This window comes from Miscanthus floridulus, chromosome 1, assembly GCF_019320115.1.
Source record: "Miscanthus floridulus cultivar M001 chromosome 1, ASM1932011v1, whole genome shotgun sequence".
Classification (NCBI taxonomy): Eukaryota; Viridiplantae; Streptophyta; class Magnoliopsida; order Poales; family Poaceae; genus Miscanthus; species Miscanthus floridulus.
Genome location: NC_089580.1, coordinates 80,336,481 through 80,361,884, shown reverse-complemented (window position 1 = coordinate 80,361,884; position 25,404 = coordinate 80,336,481). Strand labels below are relative to the sequence as shown.

General features: G+C 35.9%; 1 protein-coding gene across 2 annotated transcripts in view; it reads left to right on the top strand.

The window, feature by feature from the left end:
• LOC136488059 (probable pectate lyase 12) overlaps positions 1-25,404 on the top strand; it is a 39,452-nt gene that overhangs the window by 11,535 nt on the left and 2,513 nt on the right. Inside the window, exon 4 of one of the 2 annotated variants that reach the window (XM_066485109.1) lies at positions 4,551-4,640. The exons of the other annotated variant lie outside the window; for it this stretch is intronic. Coding sequence (XP_066341206.1) covers positions 4,551-4,640 — 90 coding nt within the window. The remainder of the gene's footprint in view (positions 1-4,550; positions 4,641-25,404) is intronic. 2 annotated transcript variants of the gene reach the window in all.

The window sequence follows — 25,404 nt, the reverse complement described above, 5'->3', positions numbered from 1 at the left end:
CACCAAAATTTAAACAACCAATAAGACCAGCATACCATGATATATATATCACAAAGGGATCATATAAATTTCCTACTACATGGACTTCAGATTCATGGCAAAATTATGAAGAGCTATTCGTAAAAGACACGAATCATGATAATTAGAGAATTTTTAGTGAAGCAAAAGAATTAGAAGGAATTACCAAATTTGCTCCTAAATATTATATGATGTACCAAAATAAAATAATAAAAGTGTTCTTACGAGAATACTATGTAAGGTATAGTATAATACAAAGAGAAGTTGGAAGACTAATAAATCCTAATTACGGCAAAGAATTTCAATTACGCAAAGAATATCGTGAATTGTTGTCCAGGTATGAAATATGGCAACCTGAAGAAGTGGACAACGAAGAAAATATTGAGGAGTAATAAGAAGAGTCAATACAGACTCAGTTCAATATCAATATATATGTTCTATACAACAAATATATTCCCTATGTTGATAAGGTGTTATCAACAATTCTGTCGAGGGAAGATAATACTACATGCCTATACAGACTCAGTTCAATATCAATATATATGTTCTATACAAGAAATATATTCCCTATGTTGATAAGGTGTTATCAACAATTCGGCTAGGGAAAGATAATACTACATGCCAGATAATACTACTTGTTAGAATCAACATCAATCATTTGAGCGTGGAAAACCATACCAAAGAATATCCAGAAGGATAAGACCGTATGTGATGGAGGACAACACAAAAGAAATATACAGTCACTCTACTGTAGCTAGGACAATTATTAAAGCAGCAGCTCCGTACAGCTGTCCAAGCAACAGTAAAGGAGAATAATTGAAGACACTAGAAGATAAGCATGAAGGACAATCCAGAAGGCTCCCTTCACACTACAAAGAGAGATGCCGGACGCATTCATGCGGCATCGGACCGAATACCACCAACACCATCACCAGGAATTCATCCACAGAAGACTCCACTTTCCCACATACACCTTGAATAGCATGACCTCAGAAGAACTCTAAGAATCATCCACCACAAATAGTAATACTCCACTACCGTTATATTACTCCACCACTATCTGTAAATTAGAATAAAGGAAGTCACTATGATCTTGCGCTTGTAAGGTAATCACTAAGATTTATACTAAGTGCTTAGGGTTTCTCGAAAGAAAAAGCCGTATGTAAGTTTGCTTTGTGGAAATGAACTAAGCTATCCTGTTTTAATTCATGCCTTTCTTTAAGCTCGTTCATATGGGGCGATGTCTCTATGCTAGAGACCCTAGAGAAGAAACATCTACGTGTGTTGTTCTCGTGTTAGCCCTGGTAGCAACATTTGTAGAGAACCCTGTGTGCGCAGAGAAGTGTCCCTTTGGGTGGAACTGCCTAGGGAGATGATAGAGCCTGAGTCATGTGTATGCGTGGCTGGGGATAGCGACGGAGAAGACCGGGTTAGCCTAGTTCTGAAGCGAGCTAGTGATGCATACGGTGAGTACCGAGTAGGACTGACACAAGCATAGTCGCACGATCGGCTGAAATGTTAGGCTCGCCAGCCTGTAAAAGATCCTGAGAAGCATAATCCGCATACACATATTCACTAATCACGCACATACTAATCATAAACGCATCCTGCATTCACTATCCATCCACTATAAATTCAAAAGCTAGCGCCTTGAATAGTGCCTTAAATAGTAAAAAGTTTGGGTGCCTGAGCCACTCTCGGGTGAGTGCTCGTGCACTGTTCATATTTCGAATTTAGATAGTAGTGAGTATTTTGAATAGTGCCACAAATTCGAATAGTGAACGCTGAATTTGAGTAGTGCTATGAATAGTAACTCATGAATTTTAAATTTGAATTCTGAATCCGAGTTAGTTACCCAATGGTTGCTGTAATATCTCTGTTGTATAACTGTGGTATCATATATACTAAAATGTAAATATATTCCATGATGAGTCTAATAACACTTATTTGGTATCATAAATATTTACATTATATATATTCAAAATTCAAAATTCAAAATTTTGGATAACTATTCAAAAGCACTATTCAAATTCAGCGTTCACTATTTAAATTCGTTGCTACTATTCAAATTTGAAATATGAATAGTGCACAAGCACTCACCCGAGAGTGGCTCAGGCACTCAATCCCTTCACTATTCAAGCACTATGTGGCGTAACTATTTGGAGCACTTGTTTCGCTTTATGGATGTAAGATGCGTGAGTGCTTAGTGAATATGTGTGTGATTAGTGAATATGCGGATTAATATTTCTTAGGATCTTTTGCAGGCTGGTGAGACCAACGTTTCAGCCGGTCGTATGATTATGCTTGTGACAGTCTTACTCGGTACTCACCGTATGCATCACTAGCTCACTTAAGAACCAGGCTAACCTGGTCTTCTCCCTCGTTATCCCCAACAACGCACACTAGGACTCAGGCTCTATCGTCTCTCCAGGCAGTTTCACCTGAAGAGAACACTTATCTGTGCACACAGGGTTCTCTATAAATGTCGCTACTAGAGCTAACATGGGAACAACACACGCAGAGGTTTCTCCTCTAGGGTCCTTAGCATAGAGACGTCGCCCTATATGAATGAGCTTAAAGGAAGGCAGGAATTTAAACAGGAAAGCTTAGTTCATTTCCATAGGGCAAGCTTACATACGGCTTTCCCTTTCAGAAAACCCTAAGCACTTAGCACAAACCTTAGGAATTACCTTACAAGCACAGGAAGATCATGGGGACTTCCTTTATTCTCTACTTTACAAGTCTCTAATTTACAACGGTGGAGTGATTACCAAGTAAGTGGAGTATTAGTACTAACGGTAGATGAACTCGGAGAACTCCTAAGATTGTAGTCTTCATAGTGTATGTGTGAGTGGAGAGATGGTGGAGTGGTGGTGTCTCATGCTGGTGGTCTTTAGTCTGATGCTTTCATGAATGCGCCCGGCGTCTCGCTTTATAGCACTAATGGAGTGTCCTTCATGCTTATCGTCTGAAGGAGCCTTCGAGGCGAAATCTTCAATTATTCATTCTTACTATTTTGAATAGTGAATGTCATAGAACTGACCAATTTATAAGAGCACAAGTACAAAAACAATCGCCGAAACGATCAAATTCTCGAACTTGAGCCCATATAAACCCGGTAGTCAACTGAAATTCAAAGGATTTCAAACCAACTTACATACAACCAAGATCACAGTAATTCAACATAATATATCATACGTTACAACATTTCATAGACGTTTGCAAATAGATTACATTATCACAGAGTCCTCGTTATTATAAAACAAGTCTTGTAAAACATGCGGAAGCAAATAGTTTAACTTACACACCCGAGTTTAAATACAAATACTCGTTCACTGATCACAATCCCGCAAAAGCATTTAGATAAGAGAAATGGAGATCATGCCCATGATCTAGTCTTTATCACCCACCGAGTGAAGACAATACTTACAGAATCCCTGATATAGAAGGTCATCTGCAACAAGAGGGAATAAACCCTGAGTACGAGAATGTACTCAGCTAGACTTATCCGTCGAAAACCAAAACAAATGACACCAAGGATTATGCATAGCTTAATTTAGTGGATCTGACTGACACTTTCTTTTTACGAAAAAGCATAAGTAATAAGATCAACCCTTAACCTGAACTAGCAGTGACTTTTAGCCATTAATCTGTCATCTATATTAGCACCTGTACTAAGCAATCATTTTATTAGGGTGCAAACATTAATAACCATATCAGGTATATATTGTGGCAACCTTATCATCATCATCTATTTAACCATATCGTAAATTAATTGAATCTATGTTGCCGCTGTTCAGTCAAGTTCTCACTATCTGAGAGAGACGGCGATTCAAATCGATTCCTATCCAGCTAGAGAGGTATTCCTAAACACAAACCCTGCTTCCCCCATCAGGGTCGCAAACAAGTCACCTTTGGTATGATTCAGGAGTCGCGAGTCTGAACAGATCGACATTCTTAGAGAACCACTCTGCTAAGGTTGTTCAGGACTCTAACCCGCCTTGGACTTATGCCAATGGCTCTCTGCACATCCTTACTACCTCTAGAATGCACGCCACTGCTCGTGTCCCCGGCCTGAGTCGAGCTACTAGGCTTCACGGTCGGAACGACTTATCTGGCTAGCTAAGTGTTAGGCTGCATTCAACATGACATAAGAACGTACAGCGTATGGGTTCTTAAACGACTCAGACTCACTATGTCCAAACCTACACAAGACTTTGCCCGGTCTTATTTCATTATTAACATGGTTCTTTTCCATGATAGCAAATATAGCCAACCATGATCCACCCATCCTAAAGCTCGCATGTGACAGAAAATCACCTGACTTCTACTGCACTAAGCATGGCTAAGCATTTAACCCGTTCCTGAACTTAAATAGGATTCCAGTGCGATATCTGGACAAGGAGGGATATATAATGCAACAATTGGTTCCAACTAATTCCTATACTTAATGCATCATCAATGAATAAAAGATACTCAATGTATTTGTAAAAATATAGGAGGCTAAATATGCTCCGGGGCTTGCCTTTCAGGAAAGAGGAAGGCTGGTGGTCAGGGCACTCGGGCAACTCCTCCGCGACGGCTGCTTCGTCGGCTTCCTGCACCTCGGGCTCCTCCTTCTGGTTGGCTCCCTCAAACTCCAGCAACGTCACTCTCTTCGGCACACCTATTGCATGAATACACAAGATAAATATCATGGATGCACATGCCGAATGTTAGGGATACTCGGGGAATGCACATGTTCGCTGTAGTCCGCATATTCCAACTTAAGCCCTATTCAAATCACTTTACTTACCAAGTTTATACAACCTAATGTATAATTGCTCATCTTTAGTTAATGACCTAGCACCTGCACCTAAGCATATTCTCAAGTTAGGCTAACCCCTAAACAATCAACGAGAATATTGCAACAAGCATACACTCAAGCACTTGTATTTCGGTCAAATGGAGACTATAAAGTGGTACAGTAAACTAGCCCTAACTGGAGATTTAGAAATCCAAATGACATGCAATAAGACAATTTGGAAAGCTTATGAAATTGTCTACAATTCATTTTCAAACCTCTAAGCATGATTCTAACCTTTACTAGGTCAAATTCTTTAATCAACTGAACTCTATCCTACAAGACAAAGAGTAGACAAAACTGGAACCTAACTTTAAACAGCTGTAGTTCCTAAACTACTAGGCCAAATGCCATCAAATTTAGACAAGAGCTAGATACATAAATTATCCACAACTTTTGTATTCATCACATTCACAGCAAACCAAAATATCATGGGAAACTTTCTAAAGTCCCCAGATCTGTCTAGAGGGACATAATGCAAACAAATAATTATTAACGTATGATGTAAACACATAATTGGACAAAACTAACTCTACTCACTTATTACACATATCATAAGAACGCCAGAAAGTAGGGTGTTCATCACCAAAACATTTCTTTTAATACATTTCTTAATTTATTTAATTAATTAGAGGAAATGGTAAACATATATGAAAACTACACCATTAATTCTACAAAAATTATAGTAGATACTACATGCTCTAAGCAGACTACTATAAAAATTTCACACCATTTGAGTAAGTATAACAGCCTACACAAAAATGATAAGGCATAAAGGCTTAAAATGGCATAATTAGGAAGCCTTAGTGAAAAGTGTCAAGAAACAGATTTTATATTTTTTCTAGCATCCTTAAGGTACTAGGATACTCCCCACAAAGTTTCATGGTCATAGGATTCCAAGATAATTTACAAAAATTCAGACAAGTATCAATCAATAATAAAAGGAAAATCTATAACTCAACCATATATGCAATGACTCTCAAATTTTAACCAAAGCTTCTACCAAGCAATACCTTACCCACAAAATTTTATAATTTTTGGATCACAGAAACTCAAGATATGATTTAAACAAGTTTGCATGCATTTAAAAACACATTTCAAGTTCCTATTTAATTCATCCAAAATTTCTACATCATGTGCTCATGTCATATTTTTCTTAAATACTAGAGTTCACTGTGAGCCTACTAAAATTTGAATCACACCATTTAGATCTACACATTTGGAGTTACAAAATTCACAAAACAGCATCAAAATCTGCATAAATGAGCTAGCTTTTGAATCGAACAGTCACTAACGCGTGGGACCTGCCTGTCAGCCGGACCCACTGCTCAGCGATAGCAAAACAGGGGAGGTGGCGTTCGATGGCGCGGTGGTGGTCTAGCTCACCGACGATGAGGACTTTGGCGACACCAAGGCCACCTACGTGCTCTACGTGATGAGGGGAACCGATTTGTGCAAGTGGCAAGACCTAAGACCTAGCGGAGGTGGCTCATCGCCGGTGATGGCGGCACGGCAAAGCTCCGGCGTGAGGTGCCGGCGACGACGAGCCATGGCTGCCTCAACCGAGCTCAGTATGAGCTTCAGGAGGCCACTATGGTGCTACCCAAGCAAAGAGAAGAGGCAGGAAGGTTCCTAGCTACCCCGACCACGGCGGTCTCAACTCCGGCGAGGACATGCTCATGGCGGCGGTGGTGGGAATGGTCAATGCGCCCTTACCAAAGCTCAATCGGCTTAGCTAAGAGGTGGAGGAGGTAGAGGAGGACACGGCGGAGCTGTGGTGAAGATGTAGTTCGCATTTTTGCGGCGACGAGCGTGCACGAGCTCATCGGAGCTGCTGCGGCTGTTGCTGCGGCGCTTTGGGCGAGCGCAGGAAGTGGAAATTGGACGGGCGAGCTGGTTGGCAGGCGCGTGGGGGGGGGGGGTTCATGTCATGACCGGCGACGGGTGGCGCCACGCGGCCGCTGTTCTCTAAAACCGATCGACACTATAGCTCGCCTAAAACTCGATTCAGTGATCAATGAGCCGACTGACAGAGTTACTTGATGGTGTTTGATCTCTTAACCTGTGATGAATTAGTGGAAGCAATGTACACAAAAGTTGTAGAGCTATGATAGGGCTCCAACAATTCTTTAGAAATCATCAGCAAATTCTCAATGGATCACGAGTTGTGTCAAGCCAAAGTTGGCTCAATCAAACTAAAATTGCATTTAGGACTTAGAAAATTTTCAGAGTTACAAAATAGATTTCAAAACTAACTTGTGAGCCATTTTTGAGCATGTTGTGCACATTTTCATGACTTGGCTTCTAAACAAAGTTTGTTCCTTATAAAATTTGCTACAACTTTGCTTTAGGTTGCTCAGACATGCAAATATCCTAAGCTATACTTTTTAAACAGTCAAACAAAAGGGTTTAGGGGTCAAAACAAGTCAAACCACTTTTTGAAATCCTATTTAGGCAACATGATCAATATAAACAATGTTCCAAATGACATTCTAAGTGTCACTAAGTGGTTTAAGAGAATTATTAGCCACACCACACATTGGTCACATAAGAATCAAGCATTGTATGTACTGAAACAATAAAAAACACATGAAATGTTACATCTGTTTCATAGTCATGTTTCACATGTTTCATGATCATGTTGCATGGAATTAACTAACCATGTTTCACTAAAGTGAGTTGCACATGTTGAACTTAAGTGTTGCATACTATTCATCTCATAAAAGAAACAACACACATGAAATATGCAACATGTTGCAATGTTTCAAAATCATGTTTCATGCGATATAAGCTTATGAATGGATGAATGGTGCTCATGTTCATGAAATGTATGTGCAAATGTGGAAGCCAAACACCTAGGGTGTTACAGTGAACACTGAATTTGAATAGTGCTATGAATAGTAACTCAAAATTTTAAAATTTGAATTTCAAATCCGTTCGAGTTCTCAATGAATATAGCCCTCGTGTGTACGGTGGTATCAGAGTCTGGTTATTAGATTTTGAATTTGAGGGATTTACTTATATTGTTAAATTTAAAAAGTTTGTCAATATAATCTTAGTCAAATACTTTACTTATAATAGAAACTTTAGATAGTCAGATTTAATATTATGAGAAAAAATTAAGTAAGATTCCTGATGAATATAATACCTCTATGTTATATAAATGGTCTGCTATAAAAAAAAGAACTCTACTTTAGATGAGAAATATATAGACTTAATAATATCAAGAAAGATAGAGAACTAAAGAATAAATATTTTAAAACAACTGTTGTGATAAAAAAAATAGGAAGATAAGTTAAAAACTAAAGACAAAGAGGCTCATAAAGTTAATGAAGTTAGGCAGATAAATAATATTGAATACATTACAAATGAAAGAAGAGCAATGGAAGATTAATAATAAGTTTTTTTAGAAAGTTATGAAGAAAAAGAATATAATGTTTGGAGTTACCAAGATTTTATAGACTCTTTATATGATGAAGAGTTATGCAATCTAGATAATACAATGGAAGGGTTAGATATAATATCTGAAAATATTAATAGTTCAATAGAAACAAAAATAGAATTAATGAATCAAGAAGACTGTGAGCACGATTGGATAAAAGGAAGAGGAGATTATAATATAAAATGTGCTTTCTGCATATATTATCCTAGTCAGAAAAATAGATCCACATGCAGCATATGTTTAAAATAATCATGTTCCTCATGTCTAAGAACCAAAAACCAAAAATGGAGACAAGAAGTAGAATTAGAATCCAAAGATAAATTATTAGCAAGCAGAGTCAGAAATTTAGAGAATAGAATAAATAGCTTAGAAGTAGAATTAGAAGAGATAAAAAGTAAAATAGAACTCAATGAAGCAAATAAGATAGAAGATAACCATAGAGGTCTTACTGAGTTAAAGGATCAAGCAATGTTAAATAGAAAAAATGATAAAGCGATACAATTAAAAGAAGCCATAATAAACATTGGTAGCAAATATATAGTAAGATTACCATTTAAAGAAATTATAGGAATAAGAGTACCTATAAAAGTAAAATTAACGCCTAACATCTCCTATAAAATATTAGCGTTAGTAGACACTTATTGTACAAAAAATATTATACATGATAAATATTTTGTAAAATGTCTAGAAATAGTTCATACAATAGATCAAGATAAAGCAGAAATATGTACTGATATGTCTAGGATAAAAAAAGGTTCATAATCAACTAGCTTATGATGTTGAAGTTTAAATAAATAACACAAAATGTATAATGAATGAAATTATAATAAGAGATCTATCTATGATACATGATGATATAATATTAGGATTAAGATTTTTACAATTCTCTTTACAAACAACAATCATACATGAGCAAGGAATAACATTTATCCATTATCAAGACAATATTCCATATATAACAGAAGTATGAAAGACTATAAATTCTAATCTAGGAAAGACCAATTTAAAATTCTAAGGATCTAATGAAAAGGTCCCTGATAATCATATAGATGAAGAGCTAGATGAAAATATAAAAGAATTTTATATAGCAAACTCATATATAGAATGTATTAGTCTGTAATCATTAGCACCAAATTGGTATAGAGATATAAAATCTAAAAAGAATATAGATAAAATTGTAAGAAGATTGGACGATATTCAGATAATCAGATAAATACCAATGAAGCATTAGGATAAAAATAGTATAGTATGTAAGATTAACATAATAAATCCTGACTATATAATCAAGACAAGCCCTATAGACGCAACACCTAAAGATATAGAAGAATTTAAGATGCATATTGAAGAATTACTAAAATTAGGAGCTATAAGAGAAAGTCGAAGTCATCATAGATCAGCTTCATTTATAGTTAGAAATCATGCTAAAATAGCTAGAGGAAAATCAAGAATGGTTATTAATTATAAAAGACTAAATGATAATACTATATATGATGCTTATAATATCCAAAATAAACAAGAATGGATAAATAGAATATAATGAAGTAAATATTTCTCAAAATTTGATTTAAAACCTGGGTTTTGGCAAGTAAAAATGATAGAAGAATTAATAGAATGGACTGCTTTCATATGTCCTCAAGGTCATTTTGAATGGCTAGTAATGTCCTTAGGATTAAAAAAAATACCCCTGCTTTATTTCAAAGAAAAATGCAAAATATTTTTAATAAAAATCAAGAATTCATATTAGTTTATATTGATGACTTATTAGTTTTCTCAAAATCCTATAAAGAATATAAAGCTCAGTTAGAAACTTTCTTTAGAAAGGTAGAACAACATGGGTTAATATTATCTAAAAAGAAAATGGAGATATGTAAGGAGAAGATAAAATTTTTAGGTCATGAAATAGGAGAGAGAAAATTTATTTATAAGATCATATTGCAAAGAAAATCTTATAATTTCCAGATGTCATGAATAATAAAAAAAACTACAGTAATTCTTAGGAATAGTAAATTATGCTAGAAATTATATTAAAAATTTAGCTAAGCTAGCTGGTCCATTGTATGCAAAATTAAGAAAAAATAGGCAAAAACATTTTAATTCTGAAGATATAAAGTTAGTAAGAACTATTAAAGAAAATATCAAGGATTTAAAACCCCTACAGTTATCTTTAGATAATAATTATTTCATTATAGAGACAGATACATCCAAGTTAGGATGAGGTGCGATATTAAAACAAAAATCACACAAGTACTCTCCAAAGTTAAAAAAACAAATATGTAGGTATGCTTCAGAAAAATACAAGCTAAAAGCAATAAACAATACAGATAGGGAAATTTTAGCGGTTATAAATTTAATAAATGCTTTTAGATTATATCTAGGATTTAAAGAGTTCACAGTTAGGTCAGACCGTGAAACTATATGTAGATACTACAATAAAGTCAATAGTAAGAAAAGTTCAACTAGGCGATGGGTTCTATTTGAAGATATTATTACTAGAAATTGTTATAAAGTAATATTTGAGCATATAAAAGGTAAAGATAATATATTGCCTGATATATTTTTACGATCTTATATTTTATAGGAATGAAGAAGGAAATAAGCCCTATTGAGGGTGAATGTTTCAGTTTTGGAATTGATAATAAGTTAAGAATTTTTCCATCATATACTTATAAATTCAAGCCTCAAGACCATATTGTTCTAGATGACATACAAGAATGCATTCTAGATAATTTCTAGTTTCAATATAATAATAAAAGAGAAGATAAAGGTTATATGCTAGCAATATTAAATAGTCTGGCTGAATATTTTCATATGATTAATAGGAAAATATAACCAAAAGAATCATCTGGCAATATAGAGAAAAACCCCATATATGTTATATATAGGAGAAAAACACCAGAAATTTATATATCATTTGAAGAAGTTATAGCTCAGCAGATAGAAAAAAAAAGATGCAGAAGTGTCTTGGAAAAAATATTTAGATATTGATCAAGCTCTTTCATATGCAAGAACTATTCTAGGAGTAAACTATTTCTTAGAACTAGCAGTCAAAGACTATATCTAGAAATATAGGAAGACCAATAAAATAAAACCAATATAGGCAGGACCAAATATAAGAGAAGACGGACCGTTCACACCGCATACATATAAAGAAGCGGTAAAAAAAGATAGATCCATTGAATGAAGAATATGTTAATACTAAGATAAAAAAATTAGAGTCAATAACTACTCAATAGAAGAAAAACATAGAGGAATAAATCTTATAAGAAATAAGAGGTGAAATAGATGAAAATTTTAAAAATATAATGAAAGATTATGAAGAAAATATTAAGAAAGATTATGAGTCAAAAATGAAGATACAGATATCTGATGATGATAAAAATGATGATGAGATATTAGATATCTGTGGTCATAGCCAACGACCAGAATATTAGATTTTAATATTATAAAAATTAAAATATATATGTTCCATCTAAGAAATATATTCCTAATGTTGATAAGGTATTATCAAAAATTCGGTCGGGGGAAGATAATACTACATGTCAGAATCCTTGATTTGATGTTTGCAATATTAATCATTAGGGCGTGGAAGACCATACCACAGAAGGATAAGATTGTGCACGACAGAGGACAGCGCAAAAGTAATATACAGTCACTCTACTATAGCTAGGATAATTATTGAAGCACGCAGCTCCGTCTAGCTGTCTAGGCAATCGTGCGTGATGGAGGACAGCGCAAAAGGAATATACAGTCACTCTACTATAGCTAGGATAATTATTGAAGCACGCAGCTCCATCCAGCTGTCCAGGCAACAGTAAGAAGGAATAATTGAAGACTTCGCCTCGAAGGCTCCTTCAAACGATAAGCATGAAGGACACTTCCTTCGCGCTATAACGCGAGACGCTGGGTGCATTCACGAAAGCATCGGACTAAAGACCACCAGCATCAGACACCACCACTCCACCATCTCTCCACTAATGAAGACCACGATCTCAGGAGTCATCCGAGCTCGTTCACCTTTAGTACTAATACTCCACTTGCTTAGTAATCACTCCACTGTTTTAAATTAGAGAATAAAGAAAGTCCCTGTGATCTTTCTGTGCTTGTAAGATAATCCCTAAGGTTGGTGCTAAGTGCTTAGGGTTTTCCGAAAGAGGAAGTCGTATGTAAGCTTGCTTTGTGAAAATAAATTAAGCTTTTATATTTTAATCCCTACCTTCCTTTAAGCTCGTTCATATGGGGCGATGTCTCTATGCTAAGGACCCTAGAGGAGAAATCTTTGTGTGTGTTGTTCTCGTGTTAGCCCTAATAGCAATATTTTTAGAGAACCCTATGCGCGCAGATAAGTGTTTTCTTCGAATGAAACTACCTGGGGAGATGACAGAGCCTGAGTCCTATGTGTGTGTGGCTGGGGATAGCGAGGGAGAAGGCTGGGTTAGCCTACTTCTGAAGTGAGCTAGTGATGCATACGGTGAGTACTGAGTAGGACTGTCATAAGCATAGTCGCACGACCGGCTGAAATATTGGTCTTGCTAGCCTGCAAAAGATCCTGAGAAATATTAATCAGCATATTCACTGATCCGCATATTCACTAAGCACTCACGCATCCTGCATCCATAAAGCAAAACAAGTGCTCCAAATAGTTATGTCGCATAGTGCTTAAATAGTGAAGGGGTTGAGTGCCTAAGCAACTCTCGGGTGAGTCCTCGTGCACTGTTCATATTCTGAATTTGAATAGTAGCCGTAAATTCGAATAGTGAATGCCAAATTTGAATAGTGCTAATAATAGTAACTCAAAATTTTTAAATTTGAATTTCAAATCCGTTCGAGTTCTCAATGAATATAGCCTTCGTGTGTACTGAGAACTCGAACGAATTCGAAATTCAAATTTTAAAATTTTGAGTTACTATTCATAGCACTATTTAAATTCAGTGTTTACTATTTAAATTCGGAATATGAATAGTGCACGAGCACTCACCCGAGAGTGGCTCAGGCACTCAACCCCTTCACTATTCAAGCACTATGCGGCATAACTATTTGGAGCACTTGTTTCGCTTTATGGACACAGGATGCGTGAGTGCTTAGTGAATATGCGTGCGATTAGTGAATATGTGAATTAATATTTCTCAAGATCTTTTGCAGGCTAGCGAGACCAACAGTTCAGCCGGTCATGTGACTATGCTTGTGACAGTCCTACTCGGTACTCACCGTATGTATCACTAGCTCACTTTAGAACTAGGCTAACCCAATCTTCTCCCTCGCTATCCCCAGCCACACACACATATGACTCAGGCTCTATTGTCTTCTTAGGTAGTTTCACCCGAAGGGAACACTTATCTGCACATATAGGATTCTCTACAAACGTCGCTACTAGGGCTAACACGAGAACAACACACATAGAAGTTTCTCCTCTAGAGTCCCTAGTATAGAGACATCGTCCCATATGAATGAGCTTAAAGGAAGATAGGGATTAAAATAGGAAAGCTTAATTTATTTTCACAGAGCAAACTTACATATGGCTTTACCTTTCGGGAAACCCTAAGCACTTAGCACAAACCTTAGGGATTACCTTAGAAGCGTAGGAAGATCATGGAGACTTCCTTTATTCTCTAATTTACAATGATGGAGTGATTACTAAGTAAGTGGAGTGTTAGTACTAAAGTTGGACGAGCTCAGTGAACTCCTGAGATTGTGGTCTTCATGGTGTATGTGTGAGTGGAGAGATGGTGGATGAGAGTGCGGTGTCTGATGCTGGTGGTCTAGAGTCTGATGCTGCATGAATGCGCCCGGTGTCTCGCTTTTAGCACGAAGGGAGTGTCCTACATGCTTATCGTCTAAAGGAGCTTTCGAGGTGAAGTCTTCAATTATTCTTTCTTACTGTTGCCTGGATAGCTGGATGGAGCTGCGTGCTTCAATAATTATCCTGGTTACAGTAAAGTGACTGTATATTCCTTTTGCGGTATCCTTCATCATGCACAATCTTATCCTTCTGTGGTATGGTCTTCCACGCCCGAATGATTGATGTTGCAAACATCAAATCAAGGATTCTGACATGTAGTATTATCTTTCCTCGGCCAAATTGTTGATAACACCTTGTTAACATAGGGAATATATTTCTTGTATGGAACATATATATTTTAATTTTTATAATATTAAAATCTAATATTCTGGTCGTTGGCCATGACCACGGATATCCAACATCTCATCGTCATTTTCCTCATCATCAGATATCTGTATATTTATTTTTGACTCATAATCTTTCTTAATATTTTCTTCATAATCTTTCATTATATTTTCAAAATTTTCATCTATTTCACCTCTTATTTCTTATAAGATTTCTTCCTTTATGCCTTTCTTCCATTGAATAGTTATTGACTCTAATTTTTCCTTCATCTTAGTATTAACATATTCTTCATTCAATGGATCTATGTCCTTTTTTTACCGCTTCTTTATATGTATACGGTGTGGACGGTCCGTCTTCTCTTTTATTTGGCCCTACCCATATTGGTTTTATTTTATTGGTCTTCCTATATTTCTGGATATAGTCTTTGGCAGCTGGTTCTAAGAAATAGTTTACACCCAGAATAGTTCTTGCATATGAAAGAGCTTGACCAATATCTAAATATTTTTTCCAAGACACTCCTCCATCTTTTTCTTTTTCTATCTGCTGAGCTATAACTTCTTCAAATGATATATAAATTCCTGGTGTTTTTCCCCTATATATAACATATATGGGGTTTTTTTATATTGCCATATGCTTCTTTTGGTTGTATTTTTCCATTAATCATATAAAAATATTTAGCTAGACTATTTAATATTGCTAGCATATAACCTTTATCTTCTTTTTTATTGTTATATTGAAACCAGAAATTATTTAGAATGTATTCTTGTATATCATCTAGAATAATATAGTCTCGAGGCTTAAATTTAAAAGTATTTGGTGGGAAAATTTTTAACTTATTATCAAATCCAAAACTAAAACATTCACGCTCAATAGGGCTTGTTCCTTTCTTCATTCCTAAAAAATAGAAGATCGTGAAAATATATCAGGCAATGTATTATCTTTACCTTTTATATCCTCAAATATTACTTTATAACCATTTTCAGTAATAATATCTTTAAATAGAATCCATCGTCTAGTTGAACTTTTTTACTATTGACTTTATTATAGTATCTTCATATAGCTTCACAGTCTGTCCTAACTATGAACTTTTTAAATTCTAGATATAATCTAAAAGCATTTATTGCATTTATAACAAGTAAAATTTCCCTATTTGTATTGTTTATTGCTTTTACTTGTATTTTTCTGAAGCATACCTACATATTTGTTCTTCTAATTTTGGAGAGTACTTGTGTGGTTTTTGCTTTAATATCGCACCCTATCCTAACTCAGATGCATCTATCTCTATAATGAAATAATTATCATCTAAACGTAATTATAGGGGTTTTAAATCTTTGATCTTTTCTTTAATAGTTCTTACTAACTTTATATCTTCATAATTAAAATGTTTTTGTCCATTTTTTCTTAGTTTTGCATACAATGGACCAGCTAGCTTAGCTAAATTTTCAATACAATTTCTAGCATAATTTACTATTTCTAAGAATTGTTGTAGGGTTTTCTTATCATTCATGACATCTAGAAATTGTAATATTTTCTTTGCAATATGATCTTGTAAATAAATTTTCCCTCTACCTATTTGATGACCTAAAAATTTTATCTTTTTCCTTATATATCTCCATTTTCCTTTTAGACAATATTAACCCATGTTGTTCTACCTTTCTAAAGAAAAGTTTCCAAATGAGCTATATGCTCTTTATAGAATTTTGAGAAAACTAATAAGTCATCAATATAAACTAATATGAATTCTTGATTTTTATTAAAAATATTTTGTATTTTTTTTAAATAAAGTAGGGGCATTTTTTAATCATAAGGGCATTACTAGCCATTCAAAATGACCTTGAGGACATGTGAAAGCAGTCCATTCTATTGATTCTTCTGTCATTTTACTTGCCAACCTCCAGCTTTTAAATCAAATTTTGAGAAATATTTACTTTCCTTATATTCTATTTATCCATTCTTACTTATTTTGGGATATTATAAGCATTATCTATAGTATTATCATTTAGTCTTTTATAATTAATAACCATTCTTGACTTTCCTCTAGGCTATTTCAGCATGATTTCTAACTATAAATGAAGCTAGGTCTATGAGGACTTCGGCTTTCTCTTATAGCTCCTAATTTTAGTAATTCTTCAATATGCATCTTAAATTCTTCTATATCTTTAGGTGTTGCTTCTATAGGCCTTGTCTTGATTATATAGTCAGGATTTATTATGTTAATCTTACATACTATACTAATTTTTATCACAATGCTTCATTGATATTTCTCCAATTATCTGAATATCTTTCAATCTTCTTACAATTTTATCTATATTTTTTTAGATTTTATATCTCTATACCAATTTGGTGCTAATGATTGCAGACTCATACATTCTATACATGAGTTTGCTATATAAAATGCTTCTATATTTTCACCTAGCTCTTCATCTATATGATTATCAGGGACATTTTCATCAGATCCTTGGAGTTCTAAATTGGTCTTTCCTAGATTAGAATTTATAGTCTTTTGTACTTCTGTTATATATAGAATGTTGTCTTGATAAGGGATAAATGTTATTTCTTGCTCATGTATGATTGTTATTTGTAAAGAGAATTGTAAAAATCTTAATCCTAATATCATATCATCATGTATTATAAATAGATCTCTTATTGTAATTTCATCCATTATACATGTTGTGTTATTTATTTGTACTTCAACATCATAAGTTAGTTGATTATAAATATTTTTTTATTCTAGACATATCAGTAGATATTTCTGCTTTATCTTGATCTATTGTATGAACTATTTCTAGATATTTTAGAAAATATTTATCATGTGTAATATTTTTTATACAACCGGTGTCTACTAACGCTAATATTTTATAGGAGATGTTAGGCGTTACTTTTACTTTTATAGGTAATTTTATTCCTATAATTTTTTTAAATGGTAATCTTACTATATATTTACTACCAAAGTTTATTATGACTTCTTTTAATTGTATCGCTTTATCATTTTTTCTATTTAACATTGCCTGATCCTTTAACTCTGTAAGACCTCTATGATTATCTTCTATCTTATTAGCTTCGTTGAGTTCTATTTTACTTTTTAGCTCTTCTAATTCTGCTTCTAAGCTATTTATTCTATTCTCTAAATTTCTGACTCTGCTTGTTAATAATTTATCTTCTGATTCTAGTTCTACTTCTTGTCTCCATTTTTTGTTATTGGTTCTTAGACATCAGGAACATACTTGCTTTAAACATATGCTACATGTGGATCTATTTTCCTGACTAGGATAATATATACAGAAATCATATTTTATATTATAATCTCCTCTTCCTTTTATCCATAGTCTTCTTGATTCATTAATTCTATTTTTGTTTCTATTGAACTATTAATATTTTCAGATATTATATCTAACCCTACCATTGTATTATCTAGATTGCATAACTCTTCATCATCTAAAGAGTCTATAAAATCATGGTAACTTTGAGCATTATTTTTTTCTTCTTCATAACTTTCTAATAAAAACTTATTATTAATCTCCTATTGCTCTTCTTCATTTGTAATGTATTCAATATTATTTATCTACATAACTTCATTAACTTTATGAGTCTCTTTGTCTTTAGTTTTTAACTCATTCTTCCCGTTTCTTTATCACGACAGGTGTTTTAAAATATTTATTCTTTAGTTCTCTATCTTTCTTGATATTATTAAGTTTATATATTTCTCGTCTAAAGTAGAGTTCTTTTTCTCTTATAGCAGACCATTCACATAACATAGACGTATTATATTCATCAGGAATCTTACTTAATTTTTTCTCATAATATTGAATCTGACTATTTAAAGTTTCCATTATAAGTAAAGTATTTGACTGAAGGTTGTATTGACAAACTTTTTAAATTTAATAATATAAGTAAATCCCTCAAATTCAAAATCTAATAACCAGGCTCTGATACCACTGTATACACGAGGGCTATATTCACTGAGAACTCGAACGGATTCAAAATTCAAATTTTAAAATTTTGAGTTACTATTTACAACACTATTTAAATTTAGCGTTCACTGTTCAAATTCACGGCTACTATTCAAATTTGGAATATAAACAGTGTACGAGCACTCACCCGAGAGTGGCTTAGGCACTCATCCCATTCACTATTTAAGTACTATGCGGTGTAACTATTTGGTGCACTTATTTCGCTTTATGGATGCAGGATGCGTGAGTGATTAGTGAATATGCGTACGATTAGTGAATATGCGGATTACTATTTCTCAATATCTTTTGTAGGCTGGCGAGACCAACAGTTCAGCCGGTCATGCGACTATGCTTGTGACAGTCCTACTCAGTACTCACCATATGCATCACTAGCTCGTTTCAGAACCAGGCTAACCCGGTCTTCTCCCTCGCTATCCCCAGCCACTATAACACAACATACTTTTGTCGACACTTTTTATTGTAGGCAAAGGGCACCTTTGCCGACAGATAACCTCCCGTAAAAAGTTTGTCGACAGTTTAGAAACAGTCGCGCTATAAGCCGTCAGCGAAACATTTGCCGACAGTTAACAGAATCCCCGACACTTTATGTGTAGGCAAACGGTCTACCTACGCTGACAGTTGAAACCTTTGCCGACAGTTAAGACCTACGCCGACAGTTAAGACCTTTCCCGATAGTTTGTATGTTGGCCAAACCATTTCCAAGGTATTTTACAAACCATACCCTGCCAAAAAAAACTATCGGCAAAACTGCATAGATATAATTACAATTAAAATAATTTGACAAATCCACTTTTGCTCATATAGAAGGCATCACATTGAACAAATTCACTTGATTTTTCTATAAATAATATATTAGATCTTCCATACATACACCAACTTGATATATATATAGCAAGTCAAGTGATGATCATAGTACATAGAGCCATATAGGTCCAAGATATAGATTAGTCTACCTACGAATCATCCTCTGCTGTTGTTTTATCTTTCAATGGTAGATTGTGATGCAGAGCTTTTCTCAGTCTTTTGATCTCAATTTTCATATTTAGTTGGTAATTTCATGGTTCCATTATTAACGAGAGAAGTTGCACGAGAAGCTGCTGCCCTCCTTTTAGCTTTGGTTCTCTTTCTAGTCAAACCAGTCCGCTTTACTACGCTTGGAGTATCAACCACCAAGGAAGAAAGGGACCTCTGTTTTCTCTTTGCTGGCAATGTTGTTACAGCCTTTGGAGCATCAACATTTATCTTTTTAATTGGAAGTACCTTATTCCTGATATCTTCAAGGTTGTGGTCAGGCCTTCAAACAAGGAAACAATCACAGTTAGGTAGCATCAATTCATAGTTGATCAGTCGATGCACTAGAAATAAATAAGAAGCTACAACACTATGGCCCAAACTTCTGTTTACATAATAAAAAAATTGGGTACTTGAGGCAAAAAAAGTATTCAGAAAAGAACCATAGTACAAAACGAAGGCAGTGAGCATAGGAGAGGCTAGTTTCTCCAACTTTTGTCAAATTAAAAAAAACATGACCCATAAAGGTGTATTACAAGCTTATGTCCTCCCTAAAGTGATAATCATAAGAAATGATTTTCAATCAGATATGATATGTCAACAATAGATCATGTCATAGCCAAACTATTAATAGGACACTTACTAAAGGCTGCTTCAATAAATGCTATATGCGAATATGCGACAGTGTAGAAGGAAAGTGAATGTTTATACTCCAAGTACTTTAAGCGTTTAACCTAAAAACCCAAGCTATATTTATGATAGAGATTGTTTGTCTAAAACTCTGAATTGCAGATATCCTAGGCAAATAGCACTACATATGGGTTTTATCCATTATGATAATCTCTGTAATCCTTTCTCTGCACTTTGACCATCCCTTGATCTTGGCGCCATTACTGGCCGAGTTTGTTAGAGAAGTTTTCAAGATACATGGTTTTATTACTCATTAGCAATAGCATGATGTATAGGACTTCACATCATACTAATGCTTCATCTTCATGGTTGCACTTGTACAAAAAATTGAACGCAGAAGACATTGCCAGAACAGGGTAAGGAGAAAGTAGAAACTATGTTTTATAGAAGAAACTCAAAAGTTAGAATAACTGATTCACCTGAGTTTCTCTTTAGGATCACAGCCAAGATCAATGTCGCATACTGGGCAACAGTCAACCTCCTCATCATTTATTTTCTCCATAATGCACCCCCGACAAATTATCAAAGACATAGTAATAGGAGAAATTCTATTAAGACAAGGAAGCCAGATTCACTGTAAATGGTCACCAGTGAATATACCATGTACCCCATGTGCAACAGGTACCAAGATATAACATAAAGGATTTTCCTAATACCATGAAAATTTAGAAATAAAAGGAAAATGCATAGGAGGGAAGGGATATAATAAAATCACAAACATGAACAATGGATAGGCTACATACCTAGTGAACCCATATGCTCACAAGTGTCTCCAGCAAAACAAGGCAAATCCGACAAAGTAAAAGATCTAAAGGGGAAGAATGATTTACATGTCAGATTCTTGTACTTTTTACCATCTAAAATTGTAATGAAAATCCTTTACAGACTAAGAGCATAAAGCTCCTTGAAGAAAACAAGTACAGTTGCTCGTTTTTATAGCTACGAGGTGAAAAAGGATTAAAGAAACGTCTCTAGATGTTTTCACCCCAACTATTGTATGATCAGAAAAGATGTCAATTGCAGCCAGTATATCCCTGATGACAAACAAAGTATATTTCTCTTAAGAGCAAGATAGACAAACCAAAAACCTTAGATAATCCATCTAAATAGTAAGAATTAAGAAAGGTAAATAAAGATTAAGCAGATAATAGACATCGCCCTGTTTGGCAGTTGGGACAGTTTGACCCTCAGCTTTTTCACAGACTAAGGAGAAGCTATGCCAAGTGGCAGGATTTGTAGCAGCTTACCAATAAACAAAAACCAAGAATGAACTGAATAAGATGAAATTGCTTTTGAAAAAAAAAATCCAAAAAAACTAAATTTTGTAAAATCACAAGCTGTGCCAAATAGGGCCTCAAAGTAGAGTGAAATGAAGCTCAAAACTTAATAGCACAGCTGTCTAGGTGCTGCTAATTGGTACTCCCTTCGTTTTAAATTATAAGTCGCTTTGATTTTTTGGATACATCCATTTTATTATACATCTAGATATAATATTATGCCTAGATACATAGCAAAATGGATGAACCAAAGAAGTCAAAGTGACTTATAATTTGGAACGGAGGGAGTATTATGTACGAGTGAGCATACACAAATACTGTGGTGATTATATATAGGGGATGGTAGATTATGAAATTTCTTTACTAAAAAATGTGCAATGCAATCTGTAAGGAAGCTTACGTTAATGATTTTCTGTGGAATACAACTGGAGGAGCAATGGCAGCAAATATGCAAAAAGCAATATGGAGCTGTGCACAACCAAAGATACACAAAGTAACTAAACCAGGTTTATAGCATAAATAGCATTTCAATGTCAAGAATGTGGAAGTCATGTCTTGATCTAGAAATTACCAGGTAACAAAGGAAAAACCATCCAAAGCTGAAAGCACTGTCAGTTCTATTAAACAAGTTGGCAGAGAATTAGTACAAAACCGCTGGTAGTGCCAGAGAACATAAAAGCAAAGGTCTATCAAGTCATTTAAAGCTAAATACATCTGGAAGTCTAGGTAACAAAGCAAGCAACGTGCAGGCCCAAACTTGCATTCTGAAAGTCTAGGTACTCACGAAATCCAGGCATAGCATTTAAGAGTACAAGACATAGATTTTCATTATCATAAGGCTTGCTAACCGTGCTCTAGGTGAGTAGGTGACATACACCGCAAAACTATAGAAGTGTTAGATGTTGGCATGAAGAAGGATGCAACCAAATTATTAGTTAGCTGACAGGACATAGGAGAGTATCAAAGAAAAGAAGATAACTCTCTTCAGAGATTTACAACAATGATAATTCATATTTAGAACTAAATACTAGCCAATATGCATGCCCCATGCTTTGTGGTAAACTATTTGTAGGGCATATTTTCTGTAGAATAATAGAAGATGTGGTAGAAAGAGAAACACAAACATCCATGCAGCATACATTTCAAATCAGGTACCAACAAGTATGGTAGTGGGACAATGTTGGAAATCATAAAATGCCAAGCAAGTTATGCCACAGATGTCAAAGTTTGTCTTTCCACAAGAGCTGTACAGGAGTGGCTACAATGCTACATGGCACTGGTATAACAGCTTCATATAAGTAAATTTCTTCTCCAGGAATGTAGCTCTAATCAAAGAAGTAAGTTTCTAGAGTCACTGCTATATCCTAAAGTCAAGTGCAAATGTTATTGCTTCCTGACCAGTCAACAATATAGTTTAGATGGGTATTTTCCCTGCTGTATCCACACCAAGTGCATTTAATTATATCTTTATAATATGGAAACTGCATGAGAGAGTTTAAGTATTCAAGCTCAGAGTAATTTCTTAGTGTACTTAGACATTTCACTTGAAATGAAAACTAAGATGAAAATTGCTTTAATTGTGAAAAACATAGCGACATATGGACAATAAACTCACCCGAAAATTTCTAGGGAAACCATTTCTTCCTTAGGAGTTTCAAGAATCTGGGAAAGGAAAAGATAGCCTTGCTTAGCTTGTAGTAGCGGTAGTGTGGTACAAGAAAAGGAAAAACATAAGGCAGGAAAAGGAATAAATTATATAGTACAAAGGGCTCTTGTAGTCTTGTAGCTTACCCTTTTGTAAACTCAACAATCAATTGGCTTCTGTTGGACAACAAACGCAAACTCGTGCGTCATATCCACATAACGCACTCTGTGGAAATGGTTTCCAGAAACAGTACCACCGTCAAGAAGCAAGTAGAGAACTAAATCACCGGCCAGAAAGAACTAAACTAGGCATGACTGTGAATTTCCATTAAAACAGGTAAATTTTTTTCCCCAAAATGATCAGCAAAGTTACAACTTTGGGAGAACAGCTAACAATTGCACAAGGGCACCCTCAAAACCTTCAACACGACCATCCAAGTTAAAACATGAAGGGTGTGTGGAACTAATTATAATAGAAACAATGCTGAGAATGACAGCACATAGCAGCCTAGGATGCCAATCACAACAGGATTACAGATCCATCTGCGCACAATCAGGGCGGACACACTAAAGGACATAGGTGTACACATACACCCGCACAGATCCATAGGTTTTGCAAAAAAAACTGACATGTATAGACCAGTAATTAGATCAGATTCAAATATAAATAGCTTGATTTAGGGTTTGGGCGCTTGGTTTCGCACAGCAGCAAAGGGAAGAGAAGCGGTGGGCATACTTGGTGTGTGCTCGTCGATGGCGAAGGGCCTAAAGAAGGCCTGGTGAAGGGCCCGACGAAGGCGTAGAGCGGCGGCGACGGTCCTGCGCCCAAACCCTAGCAAGAAGGGGAATGGGGATGAGGGGAAGGGAATGATGTGGAGGATGAGATGGGGGATGTAACATACTTGAATGCACACCGCATGGGAGATCCACTGCAGTGGCGGCAGCACTCGCTCGTCGGCGGTGGGCTGGGGCGTCGGTGGCGCCCGGCAGCGGCGCTCGTCGATGGCGCTCGGCGGTGGGCGGGGGCATCTATGGCGCCCAACGGTGCCGCCGTATGGTGGCGCCCGTCACGGGCTCTCAGTGTGTGGCGGCGCTTTGGCAAGGGGGCATTGGGGTGCCGCCGCGGCGACGTTGGGAGCATTGTCATAGGGGCGGCGGGTGTAGGGAGGGAAGAGTTTTGGGTGTGCGGAGACAGAGTGGGTGGAAGAGTTTTCGGCGTCCTGGCCACATGATTTTGTTGCTGGCGGCCCACACATGGGTACTCCTTCGCCGACACTTGCACAGTTGCCCTGTACAGGCTACGCCGACACTTTCTAAGTCTTCTAATTTTTGCCGACACTTTTTCTGCCAGCAGAGAAACGCCGACATATAATTTGTAGTCTTAGTCTTATTGCCGATAGATGATTAGACATTAAAACGATATACAATTACCAACACATAATATGTCGTCGAAACCTGCCTTTTGCCAACACATAAGTGTAGGCAAATGTGTGTCATGGTGTAGCCACGAACACACAGGACTCGGGCTCTATCGTCTCCCCAGGCAGTTCCACCCGAAGGGAACACTTCTCTGCGCATACAGGGTTCTCTACAAACGTCGCTACCAGGGCTAACACGAGAACAATACACGCAGAGATTTCTCCTCTAGGGTCCCTAACATAAAGACATCGCCCCATATGAACAAGCTTAAAGGAAGGCAGGGATTAAAATAGGAAAGCTTAATTCATTTTCACAGAGCAAGCTTACATATGGCTTTCCCTTTCGGGAAACCCCAAACACTTAGCACAAACCTTAGGGATTACCTTACAAGCACAGGAAGATCACGGGGACTTCTTTTATTCTCTAATTTACAACGATAGAGTGACTACTAGGTAAGTGGAGTATTAGTACTAAAGGTGGACGAGCTCAGAGGATTCATGAGATCGTGGTCTTTATGGTGTATGTGTGAGTGGAGAGATGGAGTGGTGATGTGGGGTGGAGTCTTCAGTGGATGAGAGTGTGGTGTCTGATGCTGGTGGTCTTTAGTCCGATGCTTCATGAATGCGCCCGGCGTCTCGCTTTATAGCGCGAAGGGAGTGTCCTTCATGCTTATCGTCTGAAGGAGCCTTCGAGGCGAAGTCTTCAATTATTCCTTCTTACTGTTACATGGATAGCTAGACGGAGCTGCGTGCTTCTATAATTGTCCTGGCTACAGCAGAGTGACTGTATATTCCTTTTGCGCTGTCCTCCGTCGTGCATAGTCTTATCCTTCTATGGTATGGTCCTCTACGTCCGAATAATTGATGTTGTAAACATCAAATCAAGAATTCTGACATGTATTATCTATATATATATATATCTATATAGGCGGTGCATTACTAGTTGTGCTCTAACAGCACCGGATTAAA